General features: G+C 37.1%; 1 protein-coding gene and 2 long non-coding RNA genes across 3 annotated transcripts; 1 reads left to right on the forward strand and 2 right to left on the reverse strand.

Moving 5' to 3' along the window:
- Positions 1–290: 290 nt before the first annotated feature.
- On the forward strand, positions 291–2,531 carry LOC117682192 (uncharacterized). Its single transcript, XR_004596649.2, has 3 exons — positions 291–444; positions 1,743–1,971; positions 2,059–2,531. It is a non-coding gene; the product is annotated as an uncharacterized lncRNA (long non-coding RNA).
- An 8,574-nt stretch (positions 2,532–11,105) lies between these two features.
- Positions 11,106–13,486, reverse strand: LOC136275038 (uncharacterized). Its single transcript, XM_066083298.1, has 5 exons — positions 12,896–13,486; positions 12,368–12,566; positions 11,796–12,308; positions 11,211–11,582; positions 11,106–11,167 (listed from the first exon to the last, which is right to left on the reverse strand). Exons 1-5 carry the CDS (start codon positions 13,484–13,486, stop codon positions 11,106–11,108), a joined length of 1,737 nt encoding a protein of 578 aa, XP_065939370.1.
- A 54-nt stretch (positions 13,487–13,540) lies between these two features.
- LOC117682029 (uncharacterized) lies at positions 13,541–14,925 on the reverse strand. The gene is made up of 2 exons (XR_010713045.1): positions 14,618–14,925; positions 13,541–14,501 (listed from the first exon to the last, which is right to left on the reverse strand). It is a non-coding gene; the product is annotated as an uncharacterized lncRNA (long non-coding RNA).
- Between the last annotated feature and the right edge of the window lie 3,145 nt (positions 14,926–18,070).

Raw genomic sequence — 18,070 nt, forward strand, 5'->3', positions numbered from 1 at the left:
ATCATTAAAACAACCATTCATTTCAATACAGGTACAAATCGTAAAGAAAAAATCCACATACAAAAGTATGTTAAATCTCATGACAAGTTTCCTAGTAAGCAATTAGTATTCAAAATTTCCTTATTAAATAACTAATAAATGATATCTACCTACAAAATTAAAAATCTATAAATAATTTTTCTGGAATTTCAGAATGGAAAATTACCCCTTTTTAAATGAACATTGATTATGATTATGACGATGGAGTGACGTGATCATAAAGTAACCAATCAGATAAATTGATAGTTAAGAATCACCCTGGAGATATATGTAGATATAAATTGAGAAACTCTTTGCTTTTAAATCAAACTTACTACAACAGCCAAAGATGTCTCATCGGAGATTGTTTCAAAGAAGTTTACATTGTGTAGTTGCTATTTAGATTTCGTAATTATTCCTTTAAAGGTAGGACATATTTTACATTCTTTTAAAAAGAAATAGACATGAACTCAGTGAAAAAAAACAAAATCTATTTAAATGATAACAATAAAGTGTTATTTTAAATGTAAAAAGTGTTAAATGTTTGGGTTTTCCAGATGAGTGATTTGACAGTGCATTCTATTTGTATAATAGACTCGTATAAGTTAGATAATGAAATTTAAAGGGATAGGTTTTACGATTGAGTAAACAATTTTACTACATTTTGTTATTCTAATATAGAGCTGTGGGTTTTGTTTTGTTTTATTTTGTTTTTGTTTTGTAAATAGTGATTGATTATCATTAAAAAATGTTAATATAAGAAATATTGATACTTTTGAACGGAGAAAAACATGCCTGCTGTTACGGATTTTCACTCGACTATCGAATTTGCTTCGACATCAGCGATCTACACATGGTTTAGACCGCGGGCATGTTAAGGCTTCCCGATGGATTTTACAGCGATATGTAGAAAGTCACTTGTCAGTACTTCATACGATATGACGTCATAATTAACTTTGACGTCACGATCTGCATTCCTGTTGATAGTTCTCAGGGAATGTATCTTAACGTTTAAAGTGAATTATATCAAACCAGTATACACTGTAATACCGCACATTTCCTGTACATAGATGCTGCTGTTAATGCTAGACGTACATAATTCATTCATATTAAAAACCCGTATCAAATAGTCGGCAGTTTTAAAGCTTCGTTCTAAGTAAAAGACTATTTATAAACTAGTGGTTTGGAGACTCTCCCTGTTACGTGTAAACAAACGAATGAAAACCAGCTTGGCGCAGGTGAAAGATCAACACAATTTTAGAATATTTTACGTAAAATTGGTAGAGAATATAATTACCAATGTGAATCTTGCTTGGGAAACCTACGCATTTACCCCAATTTTTTGTAAATCGCTTTGATTAGTAAAAATGTGCATTATTTTGATGATTTTGTGGAATGTTTCAACAATATCTTCCATAAACGAAATATTTGTTTCTTTCCCAAGCAAGAACTTCAAAGTATATGACTTAACAAAGGATTTTTTCCTAAAAATATGTATGATTTAATGTCATTAATCACCTGCGCCGATGCGTTTTAAATAGATCATTTGCAATATTAGGATTCGCCAGTCACGTGATTACAAAGTACATATGACGTCACAAAAATGCATCAAATATAATGTTTAACATCGGTGTCTATAAATGTAACATAGATTTTAAGAAATACCCCCTGTCAAAGTAGTTTTGCGATGATTCAAATAATATCGTTTTCAAGTCGTATTTTAGCATCGGGACGCCTTAACATTGCTGCGACTCCTTAGTCTGTCAGACTTGTGGAAAAAGTTGAACAGAAGGGACAGCTATTTACGACACATGAGAAACCACCTAGAAACATCAGATAAAAAAGCATATAATTCTGAAACGGTGAATGATTCAAAGAACAGTGACAGTGATGACAAAGAAAATGTATGTCCTAATCAATCAGGCGGTGGAAAATCATCAAACAATATAAATGGTAAAGCGATAAGTGTTGGTTTTTTCTAAAAAAATTTCTTCCTAATTTTAAATCATATAAGTTTATAGTTTGTTAATTGATTTATAGACGCAGAAGCTGATGAGGTCACAGAAGATTGTAATTTAAAGGAAGAGGCAATTGAGGAAAATTTAAAGAACATTTTCTTAGAAGCGACAGACAATAGGAAGTACGATTCCTTGACCTTCCTTAAAGTTAAGGGAGAGACTATCAGATCGATTTTTAAAAAGGAACGCATCAAGAGGAAAGAAATAAAAATTTATCTCACCTTACAAGTGCGATTCATAAAAACCAAAGGAGATCAAGTTTAAACTGCAGACCTCATTTCCATGGACTTTGTCATATAGTGGTAAACAACGAAAATATTGAGCTCGCTCTGAGGGAGAGCATCATGAACATGTTCAACTCTTTCACTGAATACCAAAGAGAAGGCAGTAACTGGGTACTGTACAAGGTTTTGGGAGTGGCAATCCATATCGTGCAATACAATCAGATAAAAGGCTCCAGTTATTTACCACTTCCAGCAAGACGTGCCAGCAAAAACACAAAAGCGATTGTCAACGTTCAGAATACCGATCAAAAATTCTTCCTGTGGTCGGTATTAGCTGCTTGTTACCCAGTAAAAAAGAATCCACAACGAGTTATAAAATATCTGCGACACATTGAGAAGCTAGACTTCTCGGTCATTTCATATCCTGTTAGGGTTGGAGACATTCCTAAATTTGAAAAGAAAAATGACATATCCATTAACGTATTTGGTTATGAAAAACGAGAATAATATCCTTTCCATTTTACAAGAGAAAGAGGATTAAAACATGTGGATCTCCTCATCCTAGACAGGGGAGAAAACTCAGACTACTGTTGGATAAAAAACTTTAACAGATTACTGAATGAAGGACAAAAAGTAAACCAACTGTTTCATTGTCATTATTGTCTGCATGGATTATGTAAACATCAGCTTTTAGAAAAACATGTGCCTTACTGTAAGGTACACGGTACACAGAAGTCTGAAATGCCAACTGAAGAAGACAAATGGCTAGAGTTCAGCGATGTTTCCAAGCAACTCAAGGTTCCATTTGTGATCTATGCCGACTTTGAAAGTATTCTTGAGAGGCTTGTTAACCGGATCCTAGCAAATCGTCCACTATTAAGCTAGCAAAACACGAGCCCTCAAGATTTACTTACAGAGTAGTCGGACTTTCATCAAATATCACAATGAATTACGTGACATAACGTGGTCATGATGCCGTTGACAAATTTATTGACCATTTAATCAAATTAGATGACGAGCTTTTGGGGGTCCTACGCGAATTAAAGCCTATAGATTTGTCTGAGGAAGAGACAAAAGCATTCCAGGTAGCAACTTAATGCCATATCTGCAACAAAGACTTGGGAGATACCGTTCGTGATCACTGTCATATGACAGGAAAATTTGGAGGTGCAGCTCACAGTAACTGTAATCTAAACTTTCGACTCAGAAAGAAAAAACCGGTATTTTTTTATAATCTGAAAGGATACGATGCTCACCATATGATGACTGCCCTCGGGAAGTTCAAGCACAAAAAGATCAACTGCATTCCCAAGAACAAGAGATACATTTCGTTTTCATAATGAATATTTGATTTCGTCGACACGGTCCAATTTGTGTCTACATCTCTCGACAAGCTATCCACTAATCTAGCCAAAGAGGGTCTTCATAAATGTCCTCATCTCCAAGCATACGTAGCCTCTACTCATCTAGGAAACAATCAAAAGCTTCAGTTGCTGAGCAGAAAGGGAGTGTCCATACCGCTACATGAACTCCTTCAAGAGTTTCAAGAAAAGACCCTTCCGCCACAAGGGCTTTCTACAATGATCTAGACGGCAAAACTGTGTCCGATCAGGACTATTTGCATGCACAATGGGTTTGGGATGCTTTCAACATTCAGAATTTAGGACTATACCATGATCTGTACATGGAAACCGACGTGTATCTTTTCTCTGATGTGTTTGAAAATGTTCGTAGTCTCTGCTTATGTTCGTATGGCCTCGATGCTGCTCATTTTTACACGGTCCCAGGACTAGCAAGGCCGACCGCTCTAAAGATGACAGATGTTAACCTTGAGCTTTTGGCCGACTTTGATATGCATCTGTTTGTGGAAAAGGTGCTCAGAGGGGGCATTGCTATGATTTCTTAAAGGTATGCGAATACTTACAATCCATACCTTAGCGAATATGATCCCCGTCAACCCGCTAACTATCTGATGTATTTGGATGCCAACAATTTGTATGGATGGGCCATGAGTCAGGCGCTACCGGCTCATGATTTTTGTTGGCTGACCCCCGACGAAACGAAGACGATCGACGTCCATTCCATTCCTCTCGATGGGGACACTGGTTATGTATTCGAGGTTGATCTTAAATATCCCATGGAATTGCATGACTACCACAATGACTATTTTTTTTTAGCCCCCGAATTAAACCTGAGATGCTCTCCCCTTTTCAGAAATATCTTCTAACTAAGCTAGAAATGAAAGAGGGTATTTCTACCAAGCTACTTCCCAATCTTTGATAAGGAGAACTACGTTGTTCACTACAGAAATTTGTAACTCTACCTTGCATTGGAGATGAGGCTCAGAATGTTCACCGGGTATTGTCATTTAAGCAGAGCCCATTGCTAAAAGCCTATATTGATTTCAATACGAGTGAACGAAAGAACGCCAACAACGAGTTTGAAAAAGAATTTTTCAAACTAATGAATAATAGTGCTTTGGGAAGACAATGAAGAATATACAAAAACGAGTAGACATTTAACTCTCGGCTAAACCTGGGTTTTAATCTTTTAATGAAGATTTCAATGAAGATTTAGCCTCGGTAGAATTAACCAAATCAAAACTAATCCTTAATCGAACCATCTATGTTGGGCTTATCATTTTAGAACTTTCAAAGGTCTTGATGTATGATTTTCATTACAACCACATCAAGAAAAAGTATGGTGATCGAGCTGCTCCCTGTTTTACAGACACAGACTCCTTATGCTATGACCTATCCACCGAGGATGTGTATGTAGACATTAAGGAGGATCACCATTACTTTGATTTCATCGATTATCCCGAAAGTCATTTCCTTCACAGCAATTTAAATAAAAAGGTTCTAGGTAAAATAAAGGACGAATGCCAAGGTCGTTACATGTGAGAATTTATTGGCCTAAAACCCTAGATATAGTTTTCTTCATGAAAAGAAATTTGTTCAAAACGAGAATGAGTTCATCTGGAAGGACGAAAAGAAACGAGCAAAAGGAGTGAGTAAAGTAGTCATGCAATTAAGCATTCATCATGAGAACTACAAAAGTTGTTTGTTCAATAGAGAGTTTCAAATGGACTCGATGGTGACGTTTAGGTCATTTAACCATCAATTATATACCATTGTTTTAAACAAAACAACCCTGAGCCCCTTCGATGACGAAAGTCATATTCTGGATGACGGGATTCACACCATAGCACACGGTCATTTTAGGACACACGAGCTGTGTGAGTGATAAATCTGCAAATTACAATTGTATATTTAACAGTTAGAGTCAATGGATGATTCAAAACAATTTTAGTCATGCTTTTTTAGGGACTTCAGTGCTGTATTTTCATTCTAATTGTTTATGTTTATTTGTATATAATATGTTTAAATATTCTATGGCTTGTAGTATAATGCTATTAAAACAGTTACGTTAAAATGTGTGTTTAATGAGTTATATCATTTTTATTCAAAGGTATTGTCACAATTGAGCGATGGTTAATTCTCCATTATAAAACAGATCATTGGTCATTTTAACTTTGTATGTAATGTATCCTCATTATGTTTTACAAAATGTAAATAAATGAATAAAAACAAACATGTGGTGATTGTACTTAAAAATGGTTAATCAAAAGTCCCCAGAGGAGCCAACGCAGATCCTTAAGATACCGGATCCCTGAAATCCGAAGACCAAGGATCTCGGAGATCTTGTTTCCGGAGACCTTGATTCCGGAGTCCAAGTGTCCCAGAGACCTTGATTCCGAAGTCCAAAGGAACCAGATACTGAGAATCCAGATTACTAAATAGAAAACAAACAGGGTGTGTTTATTATAATCAGTTTCACTTACAGATATGCAAATGAGATCATGTGACATAGTCTATTAAAATGAAAAACAGAAACCATTTTCATCATAGTACGGAAGGACGTCAAAGGATCAACATGTACACCTGTAATATATGCCCCAGTGTTTATGTCTGGCCTGATAATTAAAAAAAACATTTGAAATATAAAAATGACATGCGGGAATCTGAAGTGTAACGACAACAACAACAACAACAACAACAACAGGAAAAACAACAACATGAGAGGCAACAAAAACATCAGGAGATGCACCACCACCACCAACAACAATAACAGGAGAGGCAACAACAACAGGAGAGACAACAACAATATCATGACTTTGTATTCCAACATCCCTTCACATCCAATGTGTCAGGACCGACCTGTTCTGGAAAGACATATTTTGTTAAAATGTTGTTGCAACACTGTGAAACCAAGGTTTCTCCTCCTCCTGAGAGAATATTGAGGCTGTATAGACGATGACAACCTCTGTATGACATCATCAAATCCACCATGTACCCTCCTGTTGAATTAATTCAGGGAATACCATTAGATTTAGAGCAAGATTGTTTAATTCATCCTGGAACCAGGAATCTGATAATTCTAGACGATCTTATGTCTACAGCAGCTAAAGATTCCAGAATTAACGAGCTATTTACGGAGGGTAGTCAGCACTGAAACTTGTCAGTCATGGCAATCAATCAAAATATGAACTATAACAAGGATCCGACTCAGAGACGAAATTGTCACTATGTCGTCCTGTTTAATAACCCCGTGGGCAGACAGCAAGTCATGACTTTGGCTCGACAGATGTATCCCGAGAACTCTCAACATCTTTTAAGACATTTTAAGGAAGCCACCTCTAAACCTTACGGATATCTACTTATCGACCTGAAACCAACCAGATATGAACATCTGCGCATGCACAGAGACATTTTATTGTCAAAAAACCCAAACAAGACGGAACATGTTCCTCACTATTCTACGGACCCGCCTAGCAAGCAGACACACCAGTTTTCAGAACAGACAGAAACTAGCATTCCTTTTAACGACGCATCAAACAATCAGACGTATCTCAAAGTTCCTTCCACTGATCAACAATTGACAAAAACAGACCTTCCCTCTGAAGATATGTCTCGTGCGATGATTATGGTCTTCTTTTTGAAAATATCCACGACTTGCAGAGACACGTGAAGAGTTGGTGCCCAGAAAAGTTTTCCTTGAAAAGGAAACGGGGCGATGAAGATGATGAAGATCAACCCCCTCCTAAGCGGTTTTTGATAAATCCCAAAGAGAATGAAGAGGAAAAGGAAAACCAGTAACATGAAGTCTTTAAAGCTGCTTGGTCCGATTTTATATCAAATTTTATGCACGCTTTTAAACGATGGCAATGCTTAGTATATGTATAATAATAGACATTGCAGTAGTTTTACCCATCAATTATGCCAAATTTCAATGAAGAAAAATACATACAAAATTTGCTGACAAAACAAACGACATTAAAGGATACCGCGTTATTTCGCCTCATGTTAAATTTCACCCCTGACAACGAGACGGGTATGGTTGTATTACGACTTTGACAACGCTTTAAATAAAGGTCGAAATGATCAGACAAATTACAAATAAACATGTGTACGTTTTGTTCGCTAATATTTCCAAAGTCTGCTTTCTTTACAATCGATGCATAGCATACGGGTTGAATAACCCCAATCATTCGGGGGACGAAACCAAGCGGTGTCCTTTTCTAAACATTCCCGTGATGCATTTTGGTTTGTTTGTTCGTTTGCCCAAAGAGAAATTATTTTTATTTACTTTGAATATTTCTAACTTTGAGGGAGACTGATTCTTCTGGTGTAAATAGGAGAAAGTCCATAACTTTCTAAGATAAATGATTTGTATGGAAAAAATTTTGATACTGTTGTAATGAGTTCTTTTTGGATTTTGTCAGCTGAATGAACAATAAGATTTTGTAAAGAAAATAAACAAGTTTAATTTGAAAAAAAAATTAATAAACAAAACAAATCATTATTCTCACTCCCCCTTTCACACCACTCTCATTCGAACATAACAAAAAAAAAGAATAATTCAATTAAACAAATGAACAAATATCTGATACTATCAACTAAATTCAAAATTAAATCACACTGTATCAGATATAAAATGGAAGTAAACTACAAAATGTTGTTTAGAAGCTATTTCAACCAATAAAACTCTTGTTGAAAAATTTACTCAAAAAAATATCAAAGTTCAATAATTCAAAATACCGTGAATTTACAATTACTTCAAATTTCAGCTCAAAAGCATGTATATGAAAATTAGCCTGTAATAACAGTCGCTTTTTAACACTTAAAACCTCTCTGAAAATGAACTCAAGGTCACTATGCACTCGAGACGCTCCTGCCCTCGTCAAATTTCCTGTCCCTCTTGTCGCTATCCTAACCGAAAGCCCCGGACTCGCAGGTCTCTCGCTTCCAGTCTACGACACTGCCCGGATAGAACCACGCCCCACTCAGCATAGAATGCGTCCCCGACCTTCGTCAATTGTCCCCACGACCTTCCATAGGAAAATTTCCGTCTAGCACACCAGTCTGTATTTCAGGTAATTGTATCAAACACCCTTACGCACTGAAAAAAACATACTGTGACTAATAAAGTCCCGATAAACATACAAACATACTACCAATTACACTAAGAACTAAATTACCAGCGAAATGTACAAAATAACAACAAAACAACCTTACCGGCTAGGAAAACATGTGCCCGCCTAACAGAATCCAAAATCTCAATGGCTACCCATTTCTCCTTAGTATTAAGCTAACTTGAGATATTCACCATATCTTGAAACAGGAGCTGCAAAACGTGGCACCCGGCTGATGTCGTTACCGGACCCTCTACTGACCACTACACCCAAACCGGTCACTTTAAATACTCGATCTAAAAATAGCACACTCACCCGACACTCGTCACTCACATACGGTAACCCATTCATAACAAAATTAAAGAGTAACACAAATATAAACACCAGTATATACAAAACTGAATCAACTTTATTACATACGCCCCCATTTATTTACCAATGTCCATTGTAAATAAATAACAGATAAAGTTGACAAGATTTATGTCGACTGCGACAAGAGATCTGCCATCTTGTTGTTTGCCCCAGGGATATGCTTAACAGTAAACCTATATTCCTGCAATACCAAACTCCATCGTAAGAGTCTTGGATTCTGTGATTTCATTGTCTTAAGCCACTGTAACGCACGATGGTCTGTCTCTATGATAAATTCTCTCCCATACAGATACTTTTGCAGACGCTGCACCGCCCACACAATTGCGTAGCACTCTTTTTCAACCGTAGCGAAGTTCTGCTCTCTAGGTAGGAGCTTTTTACTGAGATAGACTAACGGATGATACTCACCATTTTTTTCCTGCAATAATAACGCCCCCAGACCTCTGTCACTTGCGTCTGTCTGTAACGTAAATGTTAATGCAAAATCCGGATTCCATAGAACCGGGGCACTAACTAAGTCTGACTTCAATTGTCTAAATGATCTATCATGTTCATCTGTCCACACAATCTTATTCGGGCTTGACTTTCTAGTGAGATCTGACAAACTAGCTGACTTTTCAGAAAAATTTTCTATAAACTTTCTGTAGAAATTTATTGAGCCCAGAAATGATCTTACCTCCTTTTTCTTCGTGGGAACAGGGATATTCAAAATAGCCTGTACTTTGTCTGAGGTTGGTTTTACCTGACCATTTCCGACTAAATGACCTAGAAATTCCAATTCTCTAGCCGCAAACTCACATTTCTTTGGATTTGCTGTAAGACCTGCGTTCTGAATAGATGTAAGAACTGCTTTTACATGACCCACATGACTGTTCCAGTCTTTACTGAAAATGATAATGTCATCAATAAAAGCATCTGAATACTCTTCAGGACCCATTAAGATCTTTCTTACCAATCTGTTGAAAGTAGCTGCTGAATTCATCATACCAAATGGCATCACAGTAAACTAATAATGGCCAAATGGTGTGATTAACGCACTCTTTTCCTTTGCTTCATTGTCCAGTAAAATTTGCCAGTATCCTTTAGTGAGATCTAACTTACTAAGATACTTAGCTTCTCCCAATCTGTCAATGATTTCCTCTATCTGCGCATTAGGCTCTGGATCAAATTGAGTTACAGCGTTTAGTCTACGGTAATCTACACAAAACCTAATAGATTGGTCTTTCTTGGGAATGATTACCACAGGTGAGGCATATGGACTTACCGACTGCTCTACTATACCTGCCTCCAACATTACTGATAACTCTCTTTTGACCTCATCCCTCAATGCATGTGGTATCTGATAAGGTTTCTGAAAAACTGGTATTTCACTTGTAGTTACCACACGATGTTTCAACAGACTAGTTCGACCTAGAACATTGGACAAAACAGAACTAAATTGATCCAAGCAATCTTGTAACTCACCTTTTTGTTTCTGCGTCAGCCTTTGAGAAATTGTTACATCGTTAACCGTATCTCTAACATGCAAAAGCGGATTCTCGATCCACTCATCATCATCATCTGAAGAGTCTGCGTGACAGACCGCAGTCATTACTTTCTCATCACTTACAACGTTGTCATCATCCCTCTCTATCCACCGTTTCAACATGTTGATGTGGTACACCTTTCTGACACCGTTATCATACTGAACCCTATAATCGACTGGACTTACTTTCTCTGTAACAGACACTGGTCCCTTCCACTGAGCTAATAACTTCTTTGTACTTGTAGGTAATAAAACCAGTACCTTGTCACCAACTTCAAAAGATCGATGCCTTGCTTTCCGATTGTAGTACCTTTTCTGTTCAATTTTACTTACTTCTTCATTTTCTGACACAATATCCGCCATCTTTGCCAGCTTTTCCCTGGTTTCAAGAATATAACTCAGTACTGATGGCTGTAATTGACTATCCGCCTCATCTTCCTCCAAACTCTCTCTAAGTATTCCTAGAGGACCTCTCACATACCTTCCGTAAAGTAGTTCAAAAGGAGAAAATCCAGTTGTCTCTTGGGGAACCTCTCTGTATGCGAACAACAAATAAGGTAACAATTTGTCCCACTTACCTGGTTCGTCTTGAGCATAAATCTGAAGCATTCTCTTTAGCGTTCCATTGAACCTTTCAACGAGACCGTTGGCTTGTGAATGGTACGGAGTTGTGTTGAGTTTGCGTATGCTTAACAATTTACAAAGCTCTGTAATTAATGAGGACATAAAGTTGGTACCTTGGTCAGATAGTATCTCTTTGGGAACACCAAGTCTCGTAAAAACTTCCATCATAGCTTCCGCTACAACTTCTGCATCTTGACTTCTGAGGGGTATTGCTTCAGGATACTTAGTGGCGTAATCACACATCACTAAAATGTACTGATTACCTCGTTTCGTTTTTGGCAAAGGTCCAACCATGTCAATCGCCACACGCTGGAATGGATAATCAACTGAAGGAATTTTAACAAGAGGTACCTTACTTACCCTCGACTTTGACGTTCCTTTCTGACATTTTGGGCAAGATTGACAGTATTTTTTTCTATCCTCAAAAATACCTGGCCAAAAGAAATTCCTTAGAATTCTTTCCCTCGTCTTCTTAATCCCCATGTGACCTGCTAAAGGGATATCATGACTCAACGACAATATTTGCTTTCTGAACTTACTTGGTACAATTACTTGCTTTAGAACCTCGTCAGTAACTGTCGTAAATACTCTATACATCATTCTGTTTTCCTTCATGATATAACTTCTACCATTCTCCGTTCCTTCAGATACTTCTTTGTTTCTACACTGTTCCAAACTAGGATCCTTACCTTGTTCCTCTATCCACTCCTTTCTGGAGACTATGTCGTGTACCACAGATCTATCCCCAATACCTTCATCTTTATCTTGTGATACCTTCTTTGCTGAAGCTCTAGTTTCCACTGCCTGACACATTTCATCATCTGGATTAACAGGGCTTGTAGATCTCTCCACTGGAATATCTACCCTAGTAAAGTTACCAACAATCAAATCAGCAAATGGAGAGTTCATCACCAAAGCAACAACCTTACCTTTCACATATGGCGTATCTACCTGTATCCAAACCTCTGGACATCTTTGTGAATTTCCGTTTGCCAGGGTAACATCACTTGTCACTCCTGTCTTGTCATCATCACTAACAAATCTGTCAGATACTAAAATCGCAGTGCACCCGGATCTCTGAGTACTGATGCACTCTTACCGTTCACTGTACCTGTTTCGATTCTAAGTCCACTCTGACGAATAACTGACTCAATGACAGACTTCTTCTCATCTACTATAACCGGAAGCTCCACTGCCACTCCCTTTCTCGATATAGTAGGAGAATGAATCAAACCTGCTTTATCCTTACCAGTATATCCCTGAGATGGTTGACCTTTATCATTAAAGCCAGGACTAGAATTCTTGGGTACCTGTTTCCGTAGAGGACAGTTGTTCATAAAGTGACCTACTCTACGACACTGAAAACATTTTTTCTCTTCCCTGTTTTGACCAACCATATGATTGTTATTGCTTTTAACATCATTACCTTGGTTTCTTACCTCTCTCTGCGGCACAGGTCCTTTGTTCATTACCTGGTTACCTTTATGTGCGTTCTGGTAAGCCTCTGCCAATTCTATCATCTCCTCTACAGACTTTTAGGTTGTCTCTCTTTCAACCATATCTGAAGATCTCTAGAAGAACTATTTGTAAGCTGTTCACGCATCAGAACATCTACCAGATTATCATGATTTTTGTTTACCTTTTCCATCTGACACCAATGGTCAAAATAATTGGTAGCTCGACTACTAAACTCCCTAAAAGTTTCACTTGAAAATTGCTTACACCCTCTGAACTTATCTTTGTACGTGCTAGCTGTAAGATTGTACCGCTTCAGAATAGCGTTCTTTATGACATCGTAGTCATTTGCTTCAACTTCTCCTAACCGTGCATATGTATCTAACGCCTTACCTGTCAGTTGTGGTATCAGTCTGAGAGCCCACTCTGCTTTCTGCCACTTGTGAAGAGTTGCTAAACGCTCAAAAGATCTTAAGAAAACATCTATGTCTTCACCTTCAACATATTTTGGTAAGATAAACTTAACCTCGTGTTTCGCTTCTCTCTCTACCATTGCTACTGGATTAGTCTCCCGCTCTCTCATCTCTCTTTCTTGTAGTTCTAACTCTTTCATTCTCACCTCTAACCTTTTCTCTTCAAGATCTTTATCATGCAGACGTTTTCTCTCTTTTTCATCATTCTCCATTTTTATTCTCTGCATTTCTAACTCATCTTTCTCTTTCTCTCGTCTTGCCTGTCGTTCTTCCCGCTCCACTGCACACGCATGTTTCCACATCTCCATACAAGTAGACAAATCTTGACCCTCCTCTACAGCCTTCTTAACCCAACCAGGTAACGACATCGTACAACTCTAGACTACAAAACCAACAGACTATCAAAGACCGAGTTCTCTTTCAGGTGGGACTGAGCTGCAATAAACTTTAATAAGAAATTAAACAATTATTGAACTTTTCTTCAAAAATCAAAAAATGTTTCAATCACAACGGATATGAATTTCTCAATTCAAACAAACATGAAAAATTCAATACAAAAAAAAATCACTCAGCCTAAATGACAAAATCCCACCGCTGCCACCATATGTAATGAGTTCTTTTTGGATTTTGTCAGCTGAATGAACAATAAGATTTTGTAAAGAAAATAAACAAGTTTAATTTGAAAAAAAAAATTAATAAACAAAACAAATCATTATTCTCACTCCCCCTTTCACACCACTCTCATTCGAACATAACAAAAAAAAAGAATAATAATTCAATTAAACAAATGAACAAATATCTGATACTATCAACTAAATTCAAAATTAAATCACACTGTATCAGATATAAAATGGAAGTAAACTACAAAATGTTGTTTAGAAGCTATTTCAACCAATAAAACTCTTGTTGAAAAATTTACTCAAAAAAATATCAAAGTTCAATAATTCAAAATACCGTGAATTTACAATTACTTCAAATTTCAGCTCAAAAGCATGTATATGAAAATTAGCCTGTAATAACAGTCGCTTTTTAACACTTAAAACCTCTCTGAAAATGAACTCAAGGTCACTATGCACTCGAGACGCTCCTGCCCTCGTCAAATTTCCTGTCCCTCTTGTCGCTATCCTAACCGAAAGCCCCGGACTCGCAGGTCTCTCGCTTCCAGTCTACGACACTGCCCGGATAGAAAGCCACGCCCCACTCAGCATAGAATGCGTCCCCGACCTTCGTCAATTGTCCCCACGACCTTCCATAGGAAAATTTCCGTCTAGCACACCAGTCTGTATTTCAGGTAATTGTATCAAACACCCTTACGCACTGAAAAAAACATACTGTGACTAATAAAGTCCCGATAAACATACAAACATACTACCAATTACACTAAGAACTAAATTACCAGCGAAATGTACAAAATAACAACAAAACAACCTTACCGGCTAGGAAAACATGTGCCCGCCTAACAGAATCCAAAATCTCAATGGCTACCCATTTCTCCTTAGTATTAAGCTAACTTGAGATATTCACCATATCTTGAAACAGGAGCTGCAAAACGTGGCACCCGGCTGATGTCGTTACCGGACCCTCTACTGACCACTACACCCAAACCGGTCACTTTAAATACTCGATCTAAAAATAGCACACTCACCCGACACTCGTCACTCACATACGGTAACCCATTCATAACAAAATTAAAGAGTAACACAAATATAAACACCAGTATATACAAAACTGAATCAACTTTATTACAACTGTAATTACAAAAAAATCGGACCGAGCAGCTTTAACTATCTCTTGAAACGAGCGAAACAACATAATAAAAAGCAATGGGACTAAAAATACAATAAATATATCAGAGAAGGTCTATCTAGAAAAGAGGCCAGATTAAAAACAGAGGAAAGAAAGAATTCCAAAGACGTCAAAAGATTCTCAGAGAACATCGTGTTCATCCTGCAGTTACAGAACGGAGCCACTCACTCGGAAAATATGAGAGAAGTCAACAATTTCCTTTTCGATGGTTATAATAAACAGACATCCGTCTAAATGGCCTTGAACAAAAACCGTTATCTTTTGGAAGAAGGATGAAATGGGGAGGATATCGACTCTGAAAAGGAGGATGTCGATTCTGAAGAGGAGGCTGTCGATTCTGAAGAAGATAAAGATAGCCAGGAATCAGATAATGAAGAAAGTTCTTCGACTGTTATCCGTACTTTTTCCTTACCATTCTTACATATTGTACGCAAATAAGGATATGTGTTCAAAATAAAGAATGAAACGAAGATTATTACTATTGTTTTTATTATCGTGATATATGTCACGTGATTTGATATATCATATAAAAAAGGAGAATGTTTACACGTTTCCTCATTCCATCGATGAGTCTTTAAGTGTCAACATGACCTGGGAGGATTATTTAGCAAAGATATACTACGATCCTGTCAATGCCGGGAGTTTCTGGGGACCTGATAAATTATATAGATATGTAAGGCAGGAGGGAAAATACAATACGTTTTTAGTAAATACAATATCAGAAAATGGCTGCAACGACAAGAAGCCTACAGTCTTCAGAGAGGTGTTCGGAGATCTTTCAAGAAAAATAAAGTCATCGCTATTGGCATAGATGATCAATGGGATGTCGATTTTTAGATATGTCAAAATATAGCAAGGAAAACGATGGAATGGCGTTTGTACTGATTGTCATCAACATTTTTTCTATATTCTTGTGGATGCAACCTCTTAAAAACTAAAAGGGCCAAAGCGTCACTGCAGCTCTTACAATGTTCTTCGTGAAGGCCGCCGTCTTACCAGAATTCGATCAGATAAAGGACAAGAGTTCTGATTGCGGGCTTTTAAATGCGTTATTGAGAGAGAAAAACATCGATCATTTGTACGCCAAGCATACCGAAGTCAAAGCCAATTATGACGAGCGAGTGATAGAAACGATCAAGACTAAACTGTATCGATATATCGCTAATAAACAATCGAATCGTTACGTTGATAAGCTGCAGGACTTTGCCAGAAATTACAATGCAACATGCCATAGAACAATTGGCATGGCTCCCGTTAAAGTGACCAAGGATAAGGAGAGAGACCCTTGGTGGAAGATGTATTGGCCCAAAAAGACACCCATTATACCGAAAACAAAACGAGTCAGGAAACCCTATAAATTAAAAATAGGGGATCATGTACGAATCAGTCATCTCAGAAACATATTTTCACACGAATACGGCAGGAAGTAGTCTGGAGAAATTTTTATTGTATCGGAAAGACAACTAAAGTGGCAGGGGACAGTTTTTTTATACAATTCATTGTAGCCAAGGGATGTATGTCTTCCGAACTCTGTAACTAGAATTTCCTCAGGTCCCATTCAGCACAAATACCTTTAATTCACTCTTTATAAGGGCAATCACCAATTTCTGAAGAAAATTACTAGTCAAAACTGTAAAATTCTCTACATACTGGTTTTTATGAGATTTTGACCCTGCCATAGTTTGCTAATTTTTCATGATTTTTCAGCGTTTTAGACCTCCCCTAGCTAATTCCCTGCAGAGGGTTGACCTTCCGTACCGCGTGCATGTTGCACTATCACATGTCAGAAACTTACCGGTGTATAGTTTACAATGTCCCATCCACCTTCTTTTCGTGTTATTTTACCTCCCGTCTGTAACTTGCAATTTCAATGTGTAAAGTCAACACAACAGTCATAGCCGTTGGTTTCGCATTTTACTTCTGATTCTCATGTACCTAACATATGGGGCCTACATATTGCATATCAATTTCAACAAGAGACCCCCCTCGAACTAATGATAATCATTAAAAATCATTTCATGAATTTTAGCAACACTCATAAGCCTTCAAGTACAGCAACTCTCAATTTTAAAAAAAATATTGACGGGTACTTTATTCGAAACTGTCCATGCTACATAAGAGGAGGATTGCCCATATACCGGCTTAAAGACTATTTCACGAAAAGATCAAAGGAACATTTTACCAAGCAGAACTACAGAAAGTGGACGTCCGGAAAGATGACGAATTCAAAATGGAAAAAATATTACTATCTAGAGGACGTGGACCAAACAAACAATACCTTATAAAATGTTTACACTAGCCTTCGAAATTTTTATTCCTGGGTCAATGCAAACGATGTGAAAGCTTATCTATGATTGTTCATGTGTATTGTACTTAAATTTTGTAATCTATGTATACAAAAAGAATTAACGAATATGTAACCAAAAAACAGTGTTGATAATATATATTCACAAATACATGAATCAGAATTATAATTGTATGAAGAGATCCAGTTTGAAGAGGTTGAGTATCAGACAATTGGTGAGGATGCGTATTTAACGCCGGTCTTACAACAATACCCTCTCTCCTCTCTTGTAACTGGGAATTAGGAGTCTGCTCATGCACAAGAAATTAGTTCCCTATTCACAGGGGAAACAATCTAAAACAGTTTTTTGTTATTTGCATTGACATATTCAGACAATCGACTTCTCGATGCTTGATGTTTCGACAAGGAACAAAATCAAGAAAGGATTTGTGGCATATTAATTCGAATATAGATTGAAAAGACCAAATATACAAAGATACGCATTTCAGAGTTAAAGAGAGGCTAAAATATTTTTTTTAAAATTTAAATACTTCTATTCCTGTTGTGGAGTTCATTGTACATATATACCAATGTACTATTCTTGCATATATTGCAGTAGATGATCAATGTTTTATTTCATTAAACTATTATAAACGTGTACAATGTAAGTTTTTCTTTATGTCATTACTTCCGTTTACGTTTATACTTGTCTTGAAAAGTTGTATACGTGAACTGTTCCAACTTTTCAGACACCACATTCATTTTCCTTTCTAATCGATAGATTTTGGTGAAAATT

Source organism: Magallana gigas, chromosome 4 (genome assembly GCF_963853765.1).
Source record: "Magallana gigas chromosome 4, xbMagGiga1.1, whole genome shotgun sequence".
NCBI lineage: Eukaryota > Metazoa > Mollusca > Bivalvia > Ostreida > Ostreidae > Magallana > Magallana gigas.

Excerpts from the sequence above, each read along its gene's own strand:
- LOC136275038 (XM_066083298.1), bottom strand. The coding sequence starts at position 13,486 with ATGTGGAAACATGCGTGTGCAGTGGAGCGGGAAGAACGACAGGCAAGA. Across the intron at positions 12,567-12,895 it reads ATTGGTGTCAGATGGAAAAG|GTACCCAAGAATTCTAGTCC; the intron begins GTAAACAAAAAT and ends CTACGGAAACAG. Across the intron at positions 11,583-11,795 it reads AAAGCAAGTAATTGTACCAA|TTGATTATCCATTCCAGCGT; the intron begins GTAAGTTCAGAA and ends AAATTCCTTCAG.